Source organism: Aythya marila, assembly GCF_965140915.1.
Source record: "Aythya marila genome assembly, chromosome: 19".
Lineage (NCBI taxonomy): Eukaryota > Metazoa > Chordata > Aves > Anseriformes > Anatidae > Aythya > Aythya marila.
The window spans coordinates 832,946-855,483 of NC_139060.1; the positions used below are offsets into that span (position 1 = coordinate 832,946).

General features: G+C 43.3%; 1 protein-coding gene across 12 annotated transcripts in view; it reads right to left on the reverse strand.

Moving 5' to 3' along the window:
- EXD3 (exonuclease 3'-5' domain containing 3) overlaps positions 1-22,538 on the reverse strand; it is a 307,765-nt gene that overhangs the window by 141,762 nt on the left and 143,465 nt on the right. For 11 of the 12 annotated variants that reach the window (XM_082775660.1, XM_082775661.1, XM_082775659.1 and 8 more), the window contains 8 exons: positions 18,971-19,137; positions 13,191-13,329; positions 12,609-12,822; positions 11,996-12,105; positions 10,721-10,916; positions 9,277-9,443; positions 6,724-6,894; positions 235-288 (listed from right to left, as the gene is read on the reverse strand). In XM_082775660.1, coding sequence (XP_082631786.1) covers positions 235-288; positions 6,724-6,894; positions 9,277-9,443; positions 10,721-10,916; positions 11,996-12,105; positions 12,609-12,822; positions 13,191-13,329; positions 18,971-19,137 — 1,218 coding nt within the window. The remainder of the gene's footprint in view (positions 1-234; positions 289-6,723; positions 6,895-9,276; positions 9,444-10,720; positions 10,917-11,995; positions 12,106-12,608; positions 12,823-13,190; positions 13,330-18,970; positions 19,138-22,538) is intronic. The other variant, XM_082775663.1, reaches the window with a different exon arrangement.

Below are 22,538 nucleotides of genomic sequence, written 5' to 3' on the forward strand. Positions count from 1 at the left end.
CGCACTCCCACTGATGAAGTACTACGTATAAAAGACATTTCACTCCAACCTTTGACCATTCGTAAACAACAGAGAGCCTCACAAGACCCTTTACATAGTTCTTAGTGCAGGAAACATGAAAAAGCCTAGCCAGCTGTTGCTTTCACATCTGTCTTGTCCTCTTTTCTACTCAGAACATCCTGCACTGCACAAGGATACAATGCCAGAAAAATACCAGAAGCTCTGAACACTTACAGTCTGATATGGTAGTCCAGAGGTTAAAATGACCCTTCCTTCCTGTCGAGCAATCTAGAAAAAACAGTAAAAATTGTAAGGAACATGGGCTGAAGCTACCACTGGATTCAAGCTTTCCTCTCAGTCAAAACAGAAAGAACACGAATTGATGATACGGAGTCATTCTCTGTATGTCAACAAACACTAGGCCAAGAGTATTTGGGTCTGGTTCAACAAGATGCTTTTGACAGCAATAGCAGCTTAAGGTATCACTCTCTCCATACATGTCCCCTCCCTGCCAATACCTGCCTTGCCTCACATGTGCTGGAACAGCTACTTGTGCATCTGCACTGCAGATGGTCCAGGGAACTGATATACCTTGAAATAATCCTATCAAAAAGTTTTGTTTTTTTTTCTTTAACCCAGACTCTTTCTGTTTCCATGGTCTGGTTCACTAAGAACCAAGCAGTTCTGCTTTCACAGCAGTACACAAGGGAGAAACGAAAAATACCCTAAGCGGGTAATTCCAGGAAAAAAAAAAAAAGTAAAAAACAAAAAGTAAAAAAAAAAAGTACCATTAAATGAGCCTGTGAGCTTCATAGACATTCACATCTTAAAGGTAAGACAGTGTCACTCTCCCAGCAGCCCAAGAGCACACATATGGCAATTATGCACCCTTCCCAAGCTATAAAGAACATCTCCATCAGAGCTTGTCTCCTGGCTTGCAGTCCTATGCTTTTATCAGAGGTCTTGTCCTTAATGGGAAAAGTCTGCACTGAGTTAACAAGGGTCTCATTCCAACCTTCACAATAGAGTAAGAGAATCTTTGAGATGGTTTGGTGCCAAAAGAAAATAGCAAGCACTAAGCTTGGAACTGCAGTTCTTCAGAAAGACAAAAGCGTGGCTGATCTTTGTACGATTAAGTGACATCGCTCTCTTCTACCTCTTTGCCCTCTCCTCTTGGAGGGAAATAGTTTCATGGATTTAGCGATAGAAGGATTCCCATGTGAACCAGCACTTCTGCTCTGCTAGTGCTGACAAGAGATTGGCACTTTGAGGTAGGCACGAGGTTTTCTCTTCTCTGGCTTCGACTCTGCTGGAAGCCCTTGCATTTTTCACTATTTCCAGATGCGTGTCACGGAGCTCTCTCTTCTGGATCAGAGTCTCAGAAGCTCTCTCTTGATCACTCTTTAACCCTTGCAAGAGGGATTTGGGATCTGAGTCTTGTTGCACTTTCCAGGCAGTTAGACAACACCAAATATAGCCAGGGAACACCAACCAACCAGCCAAACAAAACAATGAGTTTTTTTAAACTTTGTATTGGATAGCTATTCTCTTAAGACCCACTTGACCTATGGCAACATGAAACAAGGGGGAGAACACTCTGAAGGCACCTTGTAGCAAACTGAGCAACCAATTTTTTCCTATCCTGACCTTTCAGGTAGCCTATTTCCTCTTTTCTTCTACGAAGTCACTGCTTTGGCTGCCAATTCTGCACTGAGAAGGTGATTGGCAAGAACTTCTGAAGTACCTTCCTTCAGGCAAAATTACTGTATTTCTTTCAAAATGAACCGTGTCTCACAAATAAAGGGAAAAAACCTCTAGGAACAGAAACCTTGATGTGGCAGCAGAGACAACCCTTTCTGCATGAAATGTACTACATACAGCCTGGATTACTAAACAGCTCTGCCTACAAAACATCCTCATGGCACATTAGCAATAGAAGTCCAGAAAGGCAAGAGCGAATCTTTACCACAGTGATTTACCAACACGGGAAAAGAGATAAGAAATTCCTTTAGACCCATGTGTGCTTCAGGATATGTTGGAGAATTTCACGGCTGTAACACTCCATTCTGACTTCCTGCATCCAGGGTTAATTAGTTCAAGCTTGATAAATCCCCTTATCTAAATGGCTCTGCAGAAGCAGGCAAAAGACATCAAATAAAAAAGAGAAAAGCAGTAACTCTTCCAGCATGTTTTTTTCTGCCTCTGGAACAATCAGTGGGAGAAATGTGCAGAGCCAGAAAACCCATGTGATAGCACACATCTGACCAAAACCCACAGAGGAGACACGCTGCAGAAAGGGGCTTAATTCCTTCTCTTCTCCTGAAAGAAATAACCAAGTGCAGTGCCAGGACCATGTGGGAGATGTGTGCTTACAGACACAAACAGAAAGAATCCAAGCAGAGTGTTGGAGTGGGTGTCAGGGTTTTTGCTCCACCCCAAGTGCTGCAGAGAGGGCATTGTCCTCAGTTTCACAATCTATTAAGAAGATAGTATCAACTTCCTTTGGAAATAGGCTGAGACCTTCTGGGTAAAAAGCACTCCCTAATAACTTGGGATTATTACTTAGCCCTTTACATGGCTGTCTGTTCAGCTAACTTTCATCTTGCAGAGGTGAATGAGCACAAATGAATTACTACAAGACAGACCTGTAACGGCAATGACAGACGAGAGAGGGCAGAGAGAGACCCTATGTTTTGAAGCTAGCGCTGGTAATGGAGATTCTTAACAACCTAAACGATTCTGAACTAAAGACAAAGAAGGTTTCAAAAACAGTGCCACAGATTTGTAATTTAAAGGAAAGAGAAACTGTGCTTGACATTATAGCCAAGGCCTTGCACAACATGTGTTGGGCAGCACTACACGCCCTTGAAGAGGCAAATTGCAGTGCTCTGTTTGCAAGGTAGCTGTCCAGGAAAAGCTGTGACCATCTTGCCGTGGCAGAGGCCCAGCAGTGACCCTGAGCCTAGGCCAGCAAGGGCCAAGTTCAGACAGAAGTGGAGTACACAGCAAGCATCTGCTTCAGGATGTATACCAGAACGGCACCCAGCCAGCAATCTACTGGAGAAGTGGATCACAAAACTCAATCCAACCCTGAAGTCTTCCTACTCATCATCTGAAACTCTCTTAAAATACAATGTCCCAGACAGTTAACTGATGAGCTTAATAACTATAAATGTACTCCATCCAGTCCTGCTGTGCACTTGCTGTACTGCTGGTATTTCAACCCTAGACTTCTCTTCAGCATTCCTGAAAATCATAAATTGCAAAGAGTTACAGCATGATTTCATAACATGGCCTCAAGTGCTAGATTAAACCATAAACCTAGCCTTGCTTCTTAACGCAGGCACATTTGTAACAAGGTCTCCAGAGAAATTTTCCTTCTACTGACCAAACATCAAAACTTATGTCCTAATCTCAAAGGCAGTTCTCATCTGTCCTCTGTGAATTGATTGTGCATAGTGGTGGGAACGTAGAAAGACTAGCAAACAGAAAGAATGTGGTTGACATCAAGACTATGGAGAAAGACATTCAAAAATGAGATGAGATCAGAGATTAGATTTTCCCATCACATGAAGCTCTGCTAACTGCAGTATCAGATGTCCCCTTTGTGTCCCCTGGATCCAAACCAGGGGGACAAACCCACGGCGATTCAGATTCAGGTACACATTGCTCCCTCTGGCTCCTGAGACTCAGCCAAGCCTAGGCCTCTTCTCCAACTTGCCAGTTCACCTGGAGTTTTGGGGAAGTGCATATAGCCTTGTGAAGGAACCTTTTACACCATGGGAGCTGCAGAAAGCCAGTTCTACCAGCCTTCTGGATATTATCCTACTTCAAAAGATACCAAGTTTGCCTCAGTGTGCAGATTATTCGTGGAGGTGAAGATGATTTTGAAGACCAAGAGCACAGTCCATTAAAAAAAAAAAAAAAATCCACAACTCAACTTTGAGTACTTCTGAATCCATTTGAGATTCCACCAAGCCTTTTCTTAGACATCAGTGACCTAAGAAACTAATGTGATTTTCTTATGAACTTCTGTGCACTTCTGAAGTGCAGCATTGTTAAGATCTACTGCATTTACCTCAGGCTGGTGGGCGATCCTTTAAGGTTAGTATAAGGAGCACCCCACTGTTCCACCAAGTTCTGCAAAACTGCAGAGAAGCACATCCACTGAAACTTTCCCACCTCCTTCCAATTGCCCACCTAGACAACCCAAAAGAGGGACTTAAAATTCCTTACAAAGAAGTTTGTACAAAAGAAACTGGAAGACCTGGCCAGAAACAGAACTGGGATAGAATTTGATAAAGTAAAGAAAAATGTATTTAAATAGAAATAACGTGTTCTTTATAGGGATAACAAAAAGGAATGCAAAGGGTGGCTTACCCAAATAATGGCAGCTGTACACGCAGAATGATGCTGCATAAGAGATACTGAATATCTTCTTTCTTTACCAGTAACAAAACTAAATCCCTAGGGGATTGGGTGCATGCAGAAATATCAAGGCTTGGGATGGAGTCAGAAGCCCCTGGTGAGGAACAGCTGGATGCACGCAGCCCTTCTCCAAGAAGGACCTCCCTATTTTGCCACAGAGTAGGGCGCCAGGCTTTGGCTAGTCTAGACCATTACACAAAGCCACTGACGCATTTTTTACCCAAGGTGCCAGACCACAGTACTGCTGTCAGGCAAGACCACGTTTCAGGGAAAGCACATGGCAACCTGTGTCTAGTTCACAGGCTGCTTTAAGTCAGGTCCAGCACAGCTCGTGCAGATATTTATCCCCCAGCTACATATCTGCTTTGCCAAACAATTGTGTGCACAGCAATACAGCAGCTAGAATATAAATGCAACATGGTAAAAATTTCACTGCCACCCCCAACAAATGAGACTTGGAAAAATTACAGGGTGCCCATACTCAGACACAAAGCTGCTCTTCCCAGAGAGGCTGGTACCTGTGAATAGAAGGCTAAATGTTTTTGTAAGGGTGGACTGCGAGCTCTTTGCCCTCAACATGTGGAAAGATTTAAACATAGAAATAAAATTTCAGTAAGAATTTATATTATTTCACCATTATTAAAGACTTTCCGTGTCCATGATTATGATAGCACTTTTTAATCAATCACTTCCCCAGTTTAGTTCTAATTAAATGGCACTATGAAATAAATGCAGAAGAATGCAAACTGATGTCTTCTCACAGAAATTAACTGTGGGCAAACAGTGGAACACACTGGCTCCTGCATCAGTGGTCCTGCTCTCACAGGCCAGCAGATCTGAGATTACAGGTCTGACATGAGAAACTTGCCATGACAACTGTTGTTCATAATAAAGCATTTAGTGAATAGCAGCAGCACAATATGAAGCAATACACAGGACACAGACTTCAAGTTTATCCCGGGAATGGGGTTTCTCAAACCAATGCATGAGCATTAGTCTTATTACTATCTCATGCATTGGTCTAAAAAAAAATAAAAATCTGCCCAAGCACAACTTACAAAGCTCTCAGGCTTTTAAGTCTGATCTCATAGAACAGAAGGTAAAGGAAAAGACCTCTTTGCCTACCAATACTTGAAGTCACTTCGACAAGTGGCAGTGAACAATAAGGACCAAATGCCAGGCTACTCAGGAGTGCTTGGCACAAGGAGACATGCAACATGGCTGATAAGTCATTTTAGGGAAATGACCTTAATGCAGAACAAACACCGTATCTGTATACACTTAGATGTTCCTGGTGACGCTGGTTTGAGACTGTGTTGTAACAACACCCAAACTGTCAATCTTGTGTTTGCTGACCAGGATCCAAACCTTTATCCTGGACTTTGCAAAAACATTTGCTGTTTTTTGGGTGTACAGCGTTCAACATTCAACTTTTATTCAATTGAGACTGACAGATATAAAGCACAGTGGGAGGAGTCTATTTTTATCTTTGATTATCCAAGCACAGATCAAAGGCTCTGCAATACAGTAACACTCCAAGGGCTTTTGATAGTGAAAGGATGTTTGTCTGGTCACCATAGAGAAAGCGATGTAAAACATCCTGTCTGTAGCATGATAAGGTATCAGGATGAGAAGCGGAGACAGGGCTCTGGGGGAAGGCAGTGAGAATTAGTTTGTTTAAATGACTTGTGTAAGCTTGGCAGAGATGAGATATTAATTATTTCTGCAGAAGTTAGAGTTTGCCCAGGATTCAGGCCAAAAAGACATCTGAAGAGGAAACATGCTGTGCACCAGGCTGGGTGATCAGTGCAAATTTGATAGCAACACACTGTGTGGGCTGGATATCTCCATTTCAGCCATGGTAGAAATATGTCTGAAATGAAGAAGCATGTGTCTCTCCTCCGAAAGGCAGAGGGTCAAAGTGGTTATGTGAGTCCAGATCAATGTTTGTTGTCCTTGACACTCATCCTTTCCCAAATATTCCACTGCAATTTGTGGCTGATCAACTTTGAGTCATCTCACTAGCTGGTAGCCAGCTAGGAAGTTACAGGGCAATTTTATTATGGAAATTTTCCCATTCATACTGAACAGCCAACTTTTAATTATGCTTCTTGACTGACCCAAGCACAAGGCAGGCAAATGGTTATGGCTGAACCAGAGAATGGTGTCTCACACAGGCACAGCAGGAAGCATGGGCTGGGCAGTTGCTGCAAGTCACTAACCAGTAATTCAGCAAGCATCAGACCTTCTCCAAGGAGTGTAGATGGGAACTATAAACATGTACGCGCAACTAACCTCAGCAGCTTTCCTATGGTCATCCTCATTCTCCAGCATCCGGACATCTACACCAAGGCAGCGAAGATAGCGTCCAAGGCCTTGCAGCATGTTATCACAGACCACACTGAACTCTTTGGCGGAGATGGGAGCAGGGGGACATGAGGTCTCTTTTTCAGATCCTTTGCATTGCTACAGAAAAGCAAGACATCTGTAAGCAGTAGAATGGAAGACTGATTGCCATTACACTTGTGCTTTTGCCTCCCTGCATTCATTCAACCAAACTCTACTGTCCTCTGCCACATATATTACAATTTCCCTCATGCTCTGCAAAACCTCTAGCTCTCCTTTCAAGTCCTTTCTTCATTGACTACCTACCACTTGGGCAGGAGGCAAGACATGATGGGGCTAATTCTAAATTACACATTTACTCACTGGCCAACCAGCCACCCAAAGGAGAGATCCGCACTTTCCCTGGAGAAATTCCAACTTGATTTTCTTTGATCTACAGACACTGATTTCCATGAAGTCACAGAAATACATCTTCAATACTGCTATTCCCCTATCAAATTAGGCTGCAAATAATATAGATGTGCTGAGGTTATTCTGTGGGAGGGGGATCTGACAGACAGAGGGAGAAACAGGTAGACAAAGCATCAGATCAGCCTTGTTATCTTTGGAAGTTTAAAAATAGACAGTGCCTGAATTCTGTTTATTTCATTTCAAATGTCTGCTCCCGGGTGAGTTCCTGTAGTTGGAGACTTTGTCTTTGGAGGCTCCCAGAAGTACAATAGTACAAAGTACAACAGTTCATGGAGAAGGGAAGTTATTAAGGAGCCTCCAGGGTTCAGCTTTGCCTTCAGGAACTGGAGTCAGCTGGGATGGCTGAAAGAGACAGCCACCATCTACGTGGGGCTATGATTCTGTGATTTTATGCTCTTTGCAGCATTTCAGATTAGCTCTGCAGGAGCTGACTCAGGCCTGGAAATGCTGTAGAGCACCATGCAGATATACCTGGGCTGACTGTGTGAACTAGATCCTAGAGCTCAATTTGCATGATGACACCTCTCGGCAGCTGCTCCATGCGCTCAAAGCTCTGCAGCACTGGGTGGACTGGCTGGACTGTCACTGCCTCCTGAAAGGATACTGGCAGATGCCCTGAGGCATCAGAATGCTGTGATAACAGATCAAGTTGACCCTTCCTTGTTGAGGTAGTTGGAAGACACTAACCCTGTGTTGCTGCCTCTGTTCAAACAGATGTAAAGGAGCAGCAGCTGGCTCTTAGCTCGTGTTTATTCAATGGCCAGCAATGTTATACGTAGCTTTTTTCTCACGTTTCATGCCAGCAGAATGCAAAAGGCTTCTAAAGGAGAACAGTGTCATTAGCCCCACTTCAGAGTGGACAAGGAAACACCAGCAAAAAGAGCTTGGATTCAGGCAGGACACAGTCAGGAGAAGTCTGCTTTTTTGAGTCCCAGGCCAAGTTTTATCAACCACCTCTTGGCTAATGAATCTGACTGTACAAAACACAACAATGGCCCGTGAGTTCACAAGGTAATTCAAGCCTGAAGTGCTAACTTTCCCCATCTCTGCAGCAGCCAGTCAGATCTGTTGTAACATACAATTTTCCCATGAACACAAGAGTGCTTAGGAAACTACTAAGCAGCTTTGTGTTTTACTGCCTAAGACTAATGTGATAGAGTACATTCACACATGCTTGATAAGGAGGATCCTGGTAGCTGTATGTGAGAGTATCTCAGTCCAAGCATGGAAGGTAGTACTGACTTCAAGAGATAAAGTCACATTTGGGACTGCTTGGAAGGATATGCAGCCATAGGGAGTCTCATCAGTTAATAAACAAAACTTGTCTTCTGTTGATGTTTTAATAGGTGCATAAACAACTAGATAGCTGCATTTTAAAAGTCTTTATTACTAAGAGAGAAGGTCCAGTCACATTCCAAAATATTGAAGAGGTCACATAGCTCCAAGTTGCCAGCTGAGTTTTAAGGCTCTACCACAACATATATTGCAAGGGTATGCTAGTCACAGTTTATGTGGTGGTGGACTGGGTGCCAGATACAAACTATCAGAAGGAAGACTTTTTTGATTGATTGTTTTTGACTTTGCAGACTTTTACTGCAGGCACAATAAAGGAGGCATATGCATTGTGAAATCATAATGTAGAAGGTCAGTTAAAAGCAAAAGTAAGGAAGTCGGAGCTTAAACCTGATTAATGCACCACTTAGGCCACAGAATTCAAACCCACACTAATGAGGAAATGCAGGAGCATTTCTACTAGCAATGTTAGCTAGATTCTGCCACACAGATCTATACCAACATTTTGCAAAGACCTAAACCTAAAATTGAAGGGAAACCTGAACTAAGGCACACAAAGGAGGAAATACATTTTAGCAGTGAAGGGGAGGAGCAAGAAAGATGTTTGCTGCAATAGTCCTGAGAACAGACTACACACAGGCATGCCAGGCATAGCTAATAGTATGACTGAGAGACAAGGTAACGTATGATTTGCAGGGGTCTTGAGCAACATGCAGCTCTTTGAAGATGTTTACAAACCTGTCCACAAGGTGACGGTACCTCTTGTTTATTCAGCTGCTTTTTTGCCCTGGCTTTTATGGTTGGTTTTCCCACCAGACTCTTAGTTAGGTCTGAATTCAGACCAAAGCTTGCTGGATCCTTACACAGTTTCTCGTAGATCTCCAGCAAGCAGTATGCATCTGAAGCTGAAAAAAAAAAAAAAAAACAAAACACCAAAAAAACAGAATATAAGCATCAGCTGGATTCATTCAAAAGCCAAAAAGAAGCTTTCCTGATGCAAAGAAAAGCCAGCATCTTTGTAAATGCCACCGAATGCACACAGCCTGTGAAGCTCCATCTCATTAGTGTAATAGAATCATAGAATTTGGGTTGGAAAGGACCTTAAAACTCATCTAATTCCAACCACCCTGCCATGGGTAGGGACACCTCCCCCTAGATCAGGTTACTCGAAGCCTCATCCAACCTGGCTTTGTTGTACCCTGTACTCTTTTATTGATTCAGTGACCATCATAACCTAACACACAATCAAAAAGAGTCAAGGCAAAGGAGCCCAAAACTGATAGGCCCTCTGTTGTCTCTTACTGTAACGTTATGCAAATTTTAGTGTGTCTATTTAAACCATCAGGTAAGATAACTTCAGCCAACCCATTTCACTCTCCATTGTTACTGAGCAGCGGCTTGCCCATGGTTTATTACTGCATCTTAGGTATGGGAAGGTAAATTCCCATTAGATGCAATATCTTAAAAAGTAATAACTGAGTTGTTTGCAATCACCTGCCCACACGCACTACCATCCAGCCTCTGTTCATTGCAACGGGAACTAAGTCTCCAAGCCAGTTAAGCCAGTTAAGTTACAAGCCTTGGTGATTAACTTTTGTGGGAACTGTGTCAACTTCAAGGATAGCTGAATTTAACAAAGGGCTGGTTTGCTTCAGTAGGCTGTCCTTTGATGCCTCAGGAAAAGATTTAGACTCAGCCTTCTGACTCTGGGGTAATCAGCAGTAAAAACCACTGTTGCCTCCACCATACCGATTCGGTGCTACACTCTTTGACACCATGTCTACCCATTTTTAACATTGCTCTAACGAGCACTTCACTATGACAAATAAACACAGCACTTGTTGCCCAGAAATGCTGTGAAATGAGGCAGAAGGAAATGGACTTTCTTCCTTTCGTTTACTGAGAGGAGTATCCACTGAGATGTTTCATCAGACAAAATCTGCAAAGCACAGGAATTCTTTCATGAAATAATGAATCACTGGACAGATTAAACTTCAACCATTAAAGCTATGCCTGCAAAAGGACAAATATACCATGTGCTGGCTTCTCTGAACAGGAATTAATCCGCTGAGCCATTTTTCTTCATTTGCTACTTAAAACAATTTTTCTGGTGACAGACAACAGACAAACATGTCGTCTAATGGACAAATGTAGCACCTTGTGACAGAGTCAGTGACCAGACCTGCATATATGATCTGTTCCTCCCGCAGCGGCCGTTTCTCCCAGTTAGACAGCTGCTCTGTTTTATCTAGAGGTTTTCCCAGTACATGTTGTACCAAGAGGCTGAGCCCTTTCTCTGGCTGCCTGATCCCTTTATCCTCATAGCTCTGCTCAACCTTCCGGCTGCCCTTCTTCCAGTCAATGGAGGCCTTCTGAAGCTGATGGAAAAAGAAGGATATAAAACACATGGTTATACAACAAATTCTACAACACCTCCTGTTTTGGTGGGTGGGGCCACACAGCAACTCTATCATTTTTATATCTTGCCTGGCATATCGAATTCCATTGTCTCAGACAAGGGCTGGGATGACATTATATGTATAAGGTGTCCGACTATTTGCTTAACAAACACACTTGCTGGAAAGAAATCTGCTTCATAGCCACAAAGGAAAAAGAAATAGTACAGACTGACAACATTGCATCATAGCAGTGGGGCTGTGATTGTGACTTCAATATTTTCAGGGTGCTCAACCACACTGAAGGCTGTTGAACATCAACTTAATGTAAGTTCAACACCTTTCTCCTCCTGGATCCAGAGAAAAGGTATTCCTGCAACACAGTGGGCAACAGCCTTTCTGAAGTTGCCATTTCTCAGATAAAACTGAGGTAACAGTTGTTGGCAGGTACTTCAGACACCACTGCACTTCCCTGATTAAGCTATCAATCCCAAAGATCTGGATACTCCCCAGTCCACAGCCATTAAAATGGTTGTCCTTAACATTTCTGCAGAATGCTAAAAAAATAGTGTGTGTTAGGCCATAGACATCTGTATCTCAGATGAACAGAAATTCCTGTGCTTAACCTGCAGCCCTTCTGAAATGTGATGAGTTTTCTACAAATCATGAGCTTCATATCTGCTTCAACATATTTTTGGAATATCAGTGTTTGTACAAGAATTTATTCACATCATGTTCAAGTATGCCTTGTGCTCAGGAACTTCTTCATAACTGAACAGAGCTGTATCTCCATTTTGATTACATTTTCATAACTTGTATGAAGGCTATGAAAAGATTATTAGTATATCAAGCACTCAGTTGATGAAAAGTAAATGCTTCTGTCTTTTGTTACAAAATCAGATTACCCTCAAAGCCAGAAGAGGAAAGGGCCTATTCACTCTCTTAGCCATCTCCTTGCCAATACAGGATACGAAAGTACAATGCTGTGAAATCATGACAGTTATCTACCGGCACACAAGCAGGAGGCATATTGTTCCATATCTTCACGTGTTCACCCTTACTTGTTTGTCTACTGTGAGTAGGTCCACTACACCTTGTGATTGCTTATCCATGCCTTTCAAAGCAAAGCACGTGGCTGCAAGACTGCTAAGGTCTCCAGACATCCCATAACCTGGAGAGAAAAAAAATACCACACAGTTAGAAAAACTCAAATCATGGCTAATGCACTGCAGCTTTTTTTTTTTTTTTTTTTTTTTTCCTAGTTTGGAGTTAAAATGCTTGTAATGTATGTTTAAACTTTGGTGGAAAGACTGTTCTGATAGGGAACAATGCAGACTCCCATCTCTCCTGTTCTGAAGAGATACCCTTGCAGATCAAGACTTGGAAAGAAGAAAAGGTAGATGAAAAATGATGAGTTTAAACTCAATTTTGTTAAAAACTGCTAGATCAGTGAAAGGTGAACAGAACAAGAAGCTTTTAGCTTCTAAGAACTTGAAAGAGAGAACTATGAATTTGTCCTTGAACTCCTGCCAAAAAGCCTCTTCACAGAATTGAAAACCATGTAAGACCAGGTGAACTATTGTATGGTAAGTTGGAGAACACTGGTGTCCAGAAGGTCTGATTGTAGAAGGACTGATTAAAGACCCAAGGCAGGGGAGAAGAGAAGCATGTTACCTAGTTTAGTGATGGCTGCATCTGAGTAGAGCATCTGGATAAAATGGGGAAGCTTCTCCTTCTCACCCTCCATCTCAGCTTGTTCAAGGAGCTGTGGCAAATCAAGCAGGAACACCTCATCCTTCACAGCGATTTGAAGGAGGGAGACACGGGGCTTCCCAACCATGCCGAACGAAGGCCTCCACTCCATGTCAATAGCAACAATCTGTCCAGGCTGCAACAGAGACAAAAACTTCCTGCATTTGCAGACTGTCCTTACTTAAACATAGCTGGGACCAGCTTGAGCAACAGTCAGTATCCAGAATACAAGTGTTTCCTTTTCAACAACTGCATCCCTTTGCTGGTGTGCACACTACAACAGTCTCAAGTGACTTTCACAGCACACTTGAGTTATCCCCTTGGGGCTTCCCTGCTACAGCAATTCCCAACACATTCCCCAGTCAGACAAGCCTTAAGGCCTCACTGCAGTCCTTGACTTCTGGAGGGAGATATTTGATGGCAGTGACCCACATACAATCCCATGTACCAGCCTGTTATGGAGTTTCTGTTCCTTGATCTTGCAGATACCAGAGTTACACTCACCTGCAGCACCTTTTCCCAGCACTGCAGCATCTCTTCCCACTTTTGCAGGAAATGAATATTTGCACGTGGAATAGGAAGCTGGTAATAATCCTTCTTGTTGATCTCTTCATAATTCTCTGCTTTTGTGGCCTCTTCTACACTGCACAGAAGTAGATGCAATAACTTTAAACAATGCAACGAGGGGAAATCCTGGTTTGGAGGAACTTTGGGTCATGAAGTCTTAAGCCCCTGATTTCAACCTGGACCCCATGCTACCTCTTTCTCTTTGCTCATTTTACCTGTAATCACTGCAAAGCATCCTGACTCATCTTCTCTTTTTATTCCTATAAATGGTCACAGAAATGGCACTGTGTCTGAGACCTCACCACACTAATGCTTTGTATCCACAGCAAAGAAAAGTCAAACCAAAACACTTGTGTCGGAGTCCCGGTCCCTGTCCTCAATGCTCATCCCTCTTTCCCAGAATTGATGAAATTTGGATGACAAACTTGGGCAGCTGTTTCCACATTCAGAGATAACACATTTTAGATTTACTGCTTTTTGCCCTGGAGGTTAACATGGAAGTCTGCTAGTTCCCACGGTGTAATACATAACAGAGAAGTCATCTCTGACCAGCATTGTGTCCAAACAGGAGCTTCACACTTCCTCCCAACATAAACTGGCTCAGAAAGAGAACCTTGGACTGCTTCACACTAAGATTACTTCCAGCCAGGAGAGTCTCTCTCATCATTGATAATGCAATGGCTTGGGAAGACTTCATGTACTGCCTGTTGCACCTTCTTCTTCTCTACCACCTTCCTTGTAAAATGTTTGCATACTCTGTACAAGAACGTTTGCCCTATACTGCACAGCCAGCACTACATTGCCAGCTGACCCCACAGACCATGTGCCTGGCCTATGCTACTCCCTCCACTTGGGTTTCAGATGGTACCATGCAAAGAAATTAGTATCTCTGTATTTAACACACTGGAATTGTTGGGAAGATGCCAGCAGAATGAGCTAACTGATTTCCTACAACAGGATCTTACACAGCACATTTTCTTTACAAAATGCAGCAGAGTCTCTTGAAATGGCCTTGTAACTGGAAGGTCAGCATATTGCTGTGGTGTCTCATCCAGATGATGCAATCAGAGGAAAGAAAATAATAAAAATATCCAGCTACTTTAGACATATCACAAAGTTTTGGACACCCTCTTTCCCATAGAGACCTGAAATGTTTTATTATTTGAGAAAATATTTACTAAACTTATGTTTAGGGGACTGTGTGACTAATTTTGTAGCAGAGCAGCTTTCACTGTACAAACACTCTTTTCCATGGGTTTGTGTGCATGTGGAAGTCAATATTTGTGTAAAATATTTAATGAAGGTGTGCAGTCTCAGGTCTCCGGGAATATTCTTGTCTGTGGAGTTCAGGAGCAGCGTGTGGTGTGAGCAGTGACAGAGATGATGTCATTTATATGCTGGTACCACCTTGTTCTCTACACTATGAACACCCTCTCCAGAAACCTGCTGCTTTGTTAGCTCAACAAATAATATAGCAGAAAGATTGTTTTATTAGATTCTGTGGCTCCATTGATTTTATAGCAGCTACTGCAGTAGGTATCATGACCGGATGAGTAAACTGGGACAACAAAAGGCTTTGCTTGTCTGCCAGAACTCATCATGAATGGCACAGCACATCCTAATCTGTGTGCCTTCACTCCACCTGGGCATGATACAGGCTTCCTGGAGCAGAGACATGTAGTGAGATTCCTAACTTCTTTGGTTTTTATCTCCCTAGATGCAGTCTGTGGTTAGATCACACTCTTGTTAACCACCTCTTTGTGTTTTGAGGGATTACACCTCATGCAAAAACCTCCTGGCTCCTAACAGGTAGCTGGTACAGATTGAGGAGGGAGGAGGAAGCAGATCCACTGATGCATCAGAGCTACGCAGAAGCAGGTCCTAGACAGACAAGAGTTTCCTGTGCTCCAAGAAAGCCATGTATTGTCTGGAGAAGTGAGCCTTTGCAGTCAGTGTTAGAGGGTAAATACATGTGTCATATTTCCCGAGGTTACATGCAACTTGAACATGAACCAGTGCAGATCTGCAGTGGGAGAAAGATCAGATCCCCAGTCATGAACTGTTTAAGGCTATCTGTGATATCCTCCCCAAATATTAGTATTAAGAAGTAGGTACTCACTGAATTACTCATAATTCAATTAAATCCAATCTATACTCCAAATATATGATTTTTAGTTAAGAAAAGATCCTTTTTTTTCTTTTTTTTTTTTCCTTTTTTCCCAGAATTGCCTCCTCTAGGAGATGGAAATTTACTGTGGTGCTGTTTACAATAGACCTGATGATAAACTTGTTAAAGCAGGTAACCTTGCCCAGTCTCAGGCTTGCTCAAAATGGTCTCCTTAGTGAAAGGTCAGCATTAACCAAACATCCAGTGACTGCTGAATGGAGTTCATAATTCTGACACATGATACCAGAAGGAAAGTTTTCCACTAAGAACACACAGTAAAAGGAAGCACTCATGTCATCAGAATGCAGCTGCATGTTCTGCAGAAACATCTGAAAGCCCCAGACTATGTGGGGTAGTAAAAGAGCAAGGGCATGCAGACTCTGCCTCTGCTTTTTGCAGAGTTGCTTTTTGCAAGTTGCAAGCTTCCAACTTGCTACCAGAGGAGCAGGGGTCGTCAGCTTTCTGCTGGCTTTAATCCTCCCCAAACAGGCAATGAGTGATATCACCAACAACTGGACCACAATTCGTATCAAGTCAGATTCAGATTCCCATTATACGCACCGAAAAGTTCAGACCCATATATGAACTTATTGCTTTGCATTACTGGTTCCAAACTTTTCATGTCATTTCAAATGTCAGCAAAGCTTTGAGCTATGCTGCACTGAAACCAGACAGCCCACAGATCTCTTGTATTTGCATCAAGTATTCAGGGATTGGTCCTCTTCTATGCAGAGAATCCTGCAGATGAATTTTCTGCAATTAGATGAATTCCTGTTCTTAAATGAGTGGAGAAAATGCTGCTTGTTTGCAACAGGTCTCCAAAATGCCTGTGAACCCAAGGACTGTGGTAGCCTGCAGTTTTGCAGGAGTTCGGTTCATGAAAACACATGGGCACAGAGGCTACCAGACTCTGTTTTTATGGGACCAGACTGAGGTTCCAGATATCCTGTGCAGTCCTGGGTGAGACCCTGAGAGGACCATAATGCAGCATCACCTGCAATCTCTGCAGTTCCTCAAGACTTGGCAGTAGCCTGCACATGTGCAGGACTTTTTGCAGGGAAAAAAAAAAAAAAAAAAAAAAAAAAAAAGTTCTAAAAAGGGTCCCAAATAAGGCAATCTCTTAATAAGTTGCTTTAACAAAAGCTTGTGGACAGACTCACTAAAGCATGGCAGAAACACCGTCACTTGTGAACAAAAGGTGAGCAACTGAGGACTCAGCAAATTATTTGTAATGCATCATTTATCCAAATGCAGCCATTCTTCCTCTACACAGTATAGCTAAGCAACTGTCTGGGACACTGCTGCACGAAGAGGATGATTTGGGGTTGCTATCTCCCAGACACAGCACAGAATACCCAGAATCAGAACTACAAAGCTCTGGTACTCCTCCACTTTTAGCGCACTGTAGGGATCAGACAGTTTCTAATCCTTAAATTGGCTATATTTGGCCTTCTTAAATTTTGAGCCTCTTCTCAACTTCCTACAGCTTTGGCTGCACTCAGCGTTGAACCTGGCTGACCTTTTCCCTCTGCAGACCCTTCATCCTACCCCTTTGCTCCTCCTGCACCAGCAGGTTCACAGAGAGCCTTGGCTGGGGCTGTTTGCCAAGTTCTCTGCACTTGAAATCAAGGAGTTGTAAGAACCCATCTTAATATAAGGGTTCTTTTTTGTAGCTCTGCCTTTGCACTCCCCTATCAGGTCACGCAACGGAGTGAAGTTAGGAGAGGAAATGCGGCTGCTGCAGGCTAATGTGATGCATACAACACAGGGGTCCCAAAGCAGAAGAGGAAACATGGTACTGCATTACTGGGATTGCACTAGAGGAAGGAAAAGGGATGGCAAATAATTAGGGGGCTAAAGGCTTATAACCTCACTTGGTAAATTTGTGCCTGGGAGTCTAGTTTTATCCCAAATTCAGTTAACACAACTCTTCTAGGATCTGATCCCAAGTGTCAAAAATCCCCATTACTTCTGAGAGCTTTGGATGAAGCAAAAAATACAGACTGCCTTAAGAGCTGTCAAAGGAGGAAGAAAACAGACATGATTAAGAATTTTTGAGGAACTTTATTTTGTTGCCCACAAGTATCCCAAAAGGCATTAAACCACATTAAAGTACATGGGGGATGTAGAGTATATGGACAACTTACACAGACATGTAATGAACTCAATAAAATAAACGCATGTTCAGATCCTACCTGCATCACTTCATTTTCACTAGTGATCTGGCAGAGGGAGTCTGAAGACCTGTCCACAGCATCTCAGCTTTTAAATACTCATGAGTGAGTTTAAAATGCATCTTTCCAGACATTTCCAGGCTTATGAAAAGCAAATGCGGCATTTTCATCACCAAGACGTGATCTCAGTAAATGGAGAAAGTTTTTGCAAAATTATCTCACGAAGGTATAATGGGTTTATGTGGCAAGGTTTTGGTAGCGGGGGGCCATAGGGTAGCTTCTGTGAGAAGAATCTAGAAGATGCCCCATGTTAGGGAAGGGCCCCACTGCTGACCAGAGCCAAGCCAGTAAGCGATGTTGTTTGCACCTCTGTGAGAGCATACATGTATATAAGAAAGTAAACAAAACAAAACAAAACAAAACAATGCTGCCACACAGCAGCTGGGAGAGTGAGAGGAGTGAGAAACAGCCTTACAGGCACCAAGGTCAGTGAAGATGGAGGGGGAGAGGTGCTCCAGGCGCCGGAGCAGAAGTCCCCTGCGGCCTGTGGTGAGGCCCATGGTGAAGCAGGATGACCCCTGCAGCCCATGGAGTACCACGGTGGAGCAGGGTTCCACGCTGCAGCCCGTGGAGAAGACCACGGTGGAGCAGGTGGACCTGCACTGATGGAGGCTGTGGGCTGTGGAGGACCCCTGAAGGAGCAGATTCCGGGCCGGACCTGTAGCCCGTGGAGAGGAGACCACGCAGGAGCAGGTGACCTGGCAGGAGCTGCTGCCTGTAGGGGACCCAGATTGGACCAGTTTGCTCCTGAGGGATGGACCCCGCGGTACAAACCTGTTCTTGAGGAGCTGCTACCCGTGGGAAGCCCACACCAGATCAGTTCAGCAAGGACTGCATCCCATGGGAGGGACCTCACAGAAGAGGGGCAAGAGTGACTGAAAATGAGTGGCGGAGACGAAGATCCATAGACTGACCACAACCCCCATTCCCCCATTCCCCTGAGCTGCTCAGGAGGAGGTGAAAGAGGGTGGATGGGGGGAACACATTTTTAGTGTCTTTCCTTTCTTTCTCACTTCTCTAGCTTGTTAGTAATAGGCAATAAATCTTACTATCCCCCTACTCTGAGTCTGTTTTGCCCATCACGATACTTGTTGAGTGATCTCCCCATCCTTATCTCAACCCTTGAACCCTTTGCATTGTATTTTTCTCCCCCTTTCCCTTTGAGGAGGGGGAGTGAAAGTGGTTATGGTGGAGCTTGGCCGCTCACCTGAGTAAAACCACCACAGAAGGAAGAATTATGGTAGATTATTTTAAGCAAATACACAGTCTTTGTATGATAAGTAGTCTACGATGAACGGGAATGAAACAGTATTTACCTCTCTTGGATCTTAAGCTTTTGAAGCTCATCAGCCACTCCATTAGGTAGTATCTCCTTGGGCATATTGCAGCGTTGTGCCCATCTTGCTGCTGTGTTCAAATCACAGTAACTGATTAGCAACTGTATCAGGTGCCCTTGAAGCCATTGATTCTCTCCAACTGTGCTCTGCAAGGAATTAGGGGTGAAGGAAGACCGTCAGTGCAATTTCCATCACAGGTATATCTCACCCACTTTAAAGATACAGCATCCTCCCTGTGGTCCTGGACCAGGGCAGAAAGGAGCAGGAATTCCTACACTATAGGAGTGACATTGCTCAAGCCCTGCAAGCGCTGCACTTCCTTCTGCCTTCTGATATGAAAAGAACATCTGACCCCTGAGATCTCACTGATGTCTTTGGATTTCTTGGCAGCAAGGCTGCTCCAAACTGCATTTGTTCAGGGAATGAGACTGAAGGCCACAGGTGCAGCATAGATAAACAAGAGTAAAACAATGTCATTTAGCCAGACTGATGACTAGCATGTTATTTGGTTGGTCTGAGATATTGATTATATTAAGAAAAATCAGAACTAGTGACTGACCAGAGTATAGGTCTTTGAGCTGATTAGGCAGGTAATTATGGAAGGGGCTAGGGTTTGTACTGTTTTAGTCCCTTTCTGTGCCCACACATGACTCTGAAGTGATGCTGTAACTTGATGTTCATGCTTCTGCAATAAAGATATACATGATCTTGTGTCAGTGCAGGAGCTTGAGTTACATGCACCTGCAAAACGGGAAGACAGTTGGAGATGTTCCCTGTTCCCAAATACTGTCTGGTGGGAGTGAATGGTGTGCATGTGCCTCAGCACATTTCAGAGCCTGGGGGCACAAGCACGAACTCACTGCTGGCTGTGGTTTAAACCAGTGTGGAATCAAGCATGTTGCCCACACTGGCACCAGGGAGCAACTACGTGCATAGGCAGGCAAATAGGCCCATAATATTCTCCACTGCAACAGTCAGAACCACCTAAGCTTTTTTCTTGTTCACCCTCTTACTCTCTAGGGTGCTGTGGCACAGCAGCTCTAAGAGGAAATATGAATACAGTGACACCAACAGTCAGCTACAGAAAGGTGGCAATAACCCACTCCTGCCCAGCCAACCCAGCTGTGCTTGCAAATGTCCCAGAGCCATTGCAGTCAGATCAGCAGTTTATTTCTCTAGCCAGTCCTGTTGACTGATTTACTCGTGGATCTGCCTTAGAAGTTATTACTGTCAAGAAAACTTAATTGCTAAAACAAGTTGAAACTCTGCATGGTAGATCTGGATCTGTAGATATATGGCTCTATTGCTCCTAGCACTACCAACAAGTATTTTTTAGCATAGTGAAAAGCCACAGGAATTAAATTCTCAGGTGCACACGCCACTGCCATCCTTCCTTTGCTGCCCCACCAAGCAGCACTTGCAGGGTCAGAGTCTGTTCCCAGGGCCTGCAGGCACCTTGCTCTTCCTCCACCGCATGTGCAAATGCTGGCAGGCTGGGTGGTATGCTGGGGCCACTGGGCCTCATTCCTCACATTCTTTCAGTAACTAAAAGGTGAGAAGTTTTCTTCAAAGCAGACACCCTTCACAGAAATCAGGAAACAAACCTGTTGATGGCCTGGAGGTAAAAAGGAAACAAAACAAAACAAACAAACAAATAAAAGCAAACAAACAAAAAACCCACAGAGGTGCAGGAGGGAATACAGACTTGGAAGAAAAACCACAGAGAAATTTGGCATCCCAGGTAGCGCACACAAGAAGCCAGCCTGCCCATAAAAACTGCTGCCTCAGCACTAAGTCTGCACCCCTGTGACTTCGCCAACTGCCAAAACACATTTCTTCTCACGGATATGTGGAGGGATATTTTCACTGCTGTTCCCAAGGGGTTAGTGATGCATCCAGGAGCCACTGTCAGCAGGATGGGGACCCAGGGGCTGGGTGGGAGCTACCCAGGGGCTCAGCTACAGAAGAGAAGCAGGAGAGGGAACGCAGGGACAGAGCAGAGAAGGAAAGGATCAGCTATCACACTGCAGCTTCTTGCCCTCTACATTTCCTCCCCCCACATCTCCTCTCCTGGCCATGCCAGTCCAGCTACTTTGTGCATCTCTCACATCTCTGTTTATGCAACTGAGCTCAGCCAAGTACCTAGGACATAAAGGGGTTTGAATAACTCCTCCTGCCTAGTTTGCCAAGCCACTTCTCAGAGTCCTTCCCTAAAAGAACATATTTTCTTATTAACATCACAGAGCAATTCCCTCTTCTAGGTTGCCCTGTGTCCATCCTATTGTCTTTCTGCCTTTTTTTCTACAACACAAAGTCTTTGGGTTTGGATCTCTCTTCAGTTCACCCAGAGTCAATTCTTAATAAATCTCATTACGTCAGCTTTATTTCTGGAAATAATGAGGTACAGATTTTTTTTTCTTTCTTCATTTTTTTTTTTATTGTAACAGATTTATTCTTTCAACCACAAAAACAACTCTGTAAAGAGGGTTAATCTCTCCAGAGATATTACATCTTGCATTTTGAAATGTAAAATGACTGTGTTTATTTTTTATTTTTATTTTTTTTTCTGAAAAAATAACATTGTTGTAAAGGGGAAAGGCTTCCACCACAACAGTTCTGCAAGAATGTGGAAACTTTGGCCCCAGAAGATGTAGATACAGATTCAGAGACTAATGTTTCACTAGGGGTGACATTTCATGCCTTTTGTTTTTTGTATATGGACACTTGGAAGAGGAAACTGGCATGGTTGTTCTGATCAACATCAGTGACACCTCCAAGCAAGAAAAGATTATACCATGAGTCTTGTTTACATCCTTCTCTGAATTCTAGACATATCATACGTTCTTTAATCCATAGGCACACACAAAAATTCCTGACACCAACAATAACCCATGATTAAAGCTTTCCAAAATGACTCCTGCAGATTACCTACCCGTAAATCCTGTTCTTACCCAGCTGAATGCTTTACAGAGATCATAACAGTCAGTACAGAGTAAACTTAGCAATGTCCTGATTTTAACATGTAGCATCAGCAATTCTTCCATTGTTATCAATAATTTTGGATTCAAATATCCAACATCTTTTCTGGAAGTCACACTTACCAGCCCTAGATTAGTTTTATCTGTGTGAGTTAAGCTGCATATCTGTCTGATATAATTCTCTACTTTCTCCCAATACCTTTTACTGAGCAGTGAAGCTATTCACACAAGTAACACTGACTATTTGAAAGTCTTGGCTAATTTCCCCTGTTCTCAAGTGCTTCCAGAAATAACAAAAAAAGTCCTGTTAGTGCAGAGAAAATGTCAAGTAGAATATTTTAGATCCAGCAACTTTAAAAGCAGCAAAAAAATAAAGAGGTCAAGACCACTGTAAGCCATGGAGGACACCACCAGCATTTCTAAAATCATGCATTGTTGCAGGTACTGTGCAGACACCTTTGTTTTAAAGATACCCTGGAACATCCTACTGTGTTTTTTTCATTGTTACTTTATTTGTGATTGAGATTTCCAGTTTGAAGTTAGCATCGTTTCTACTACACGGAGAGATG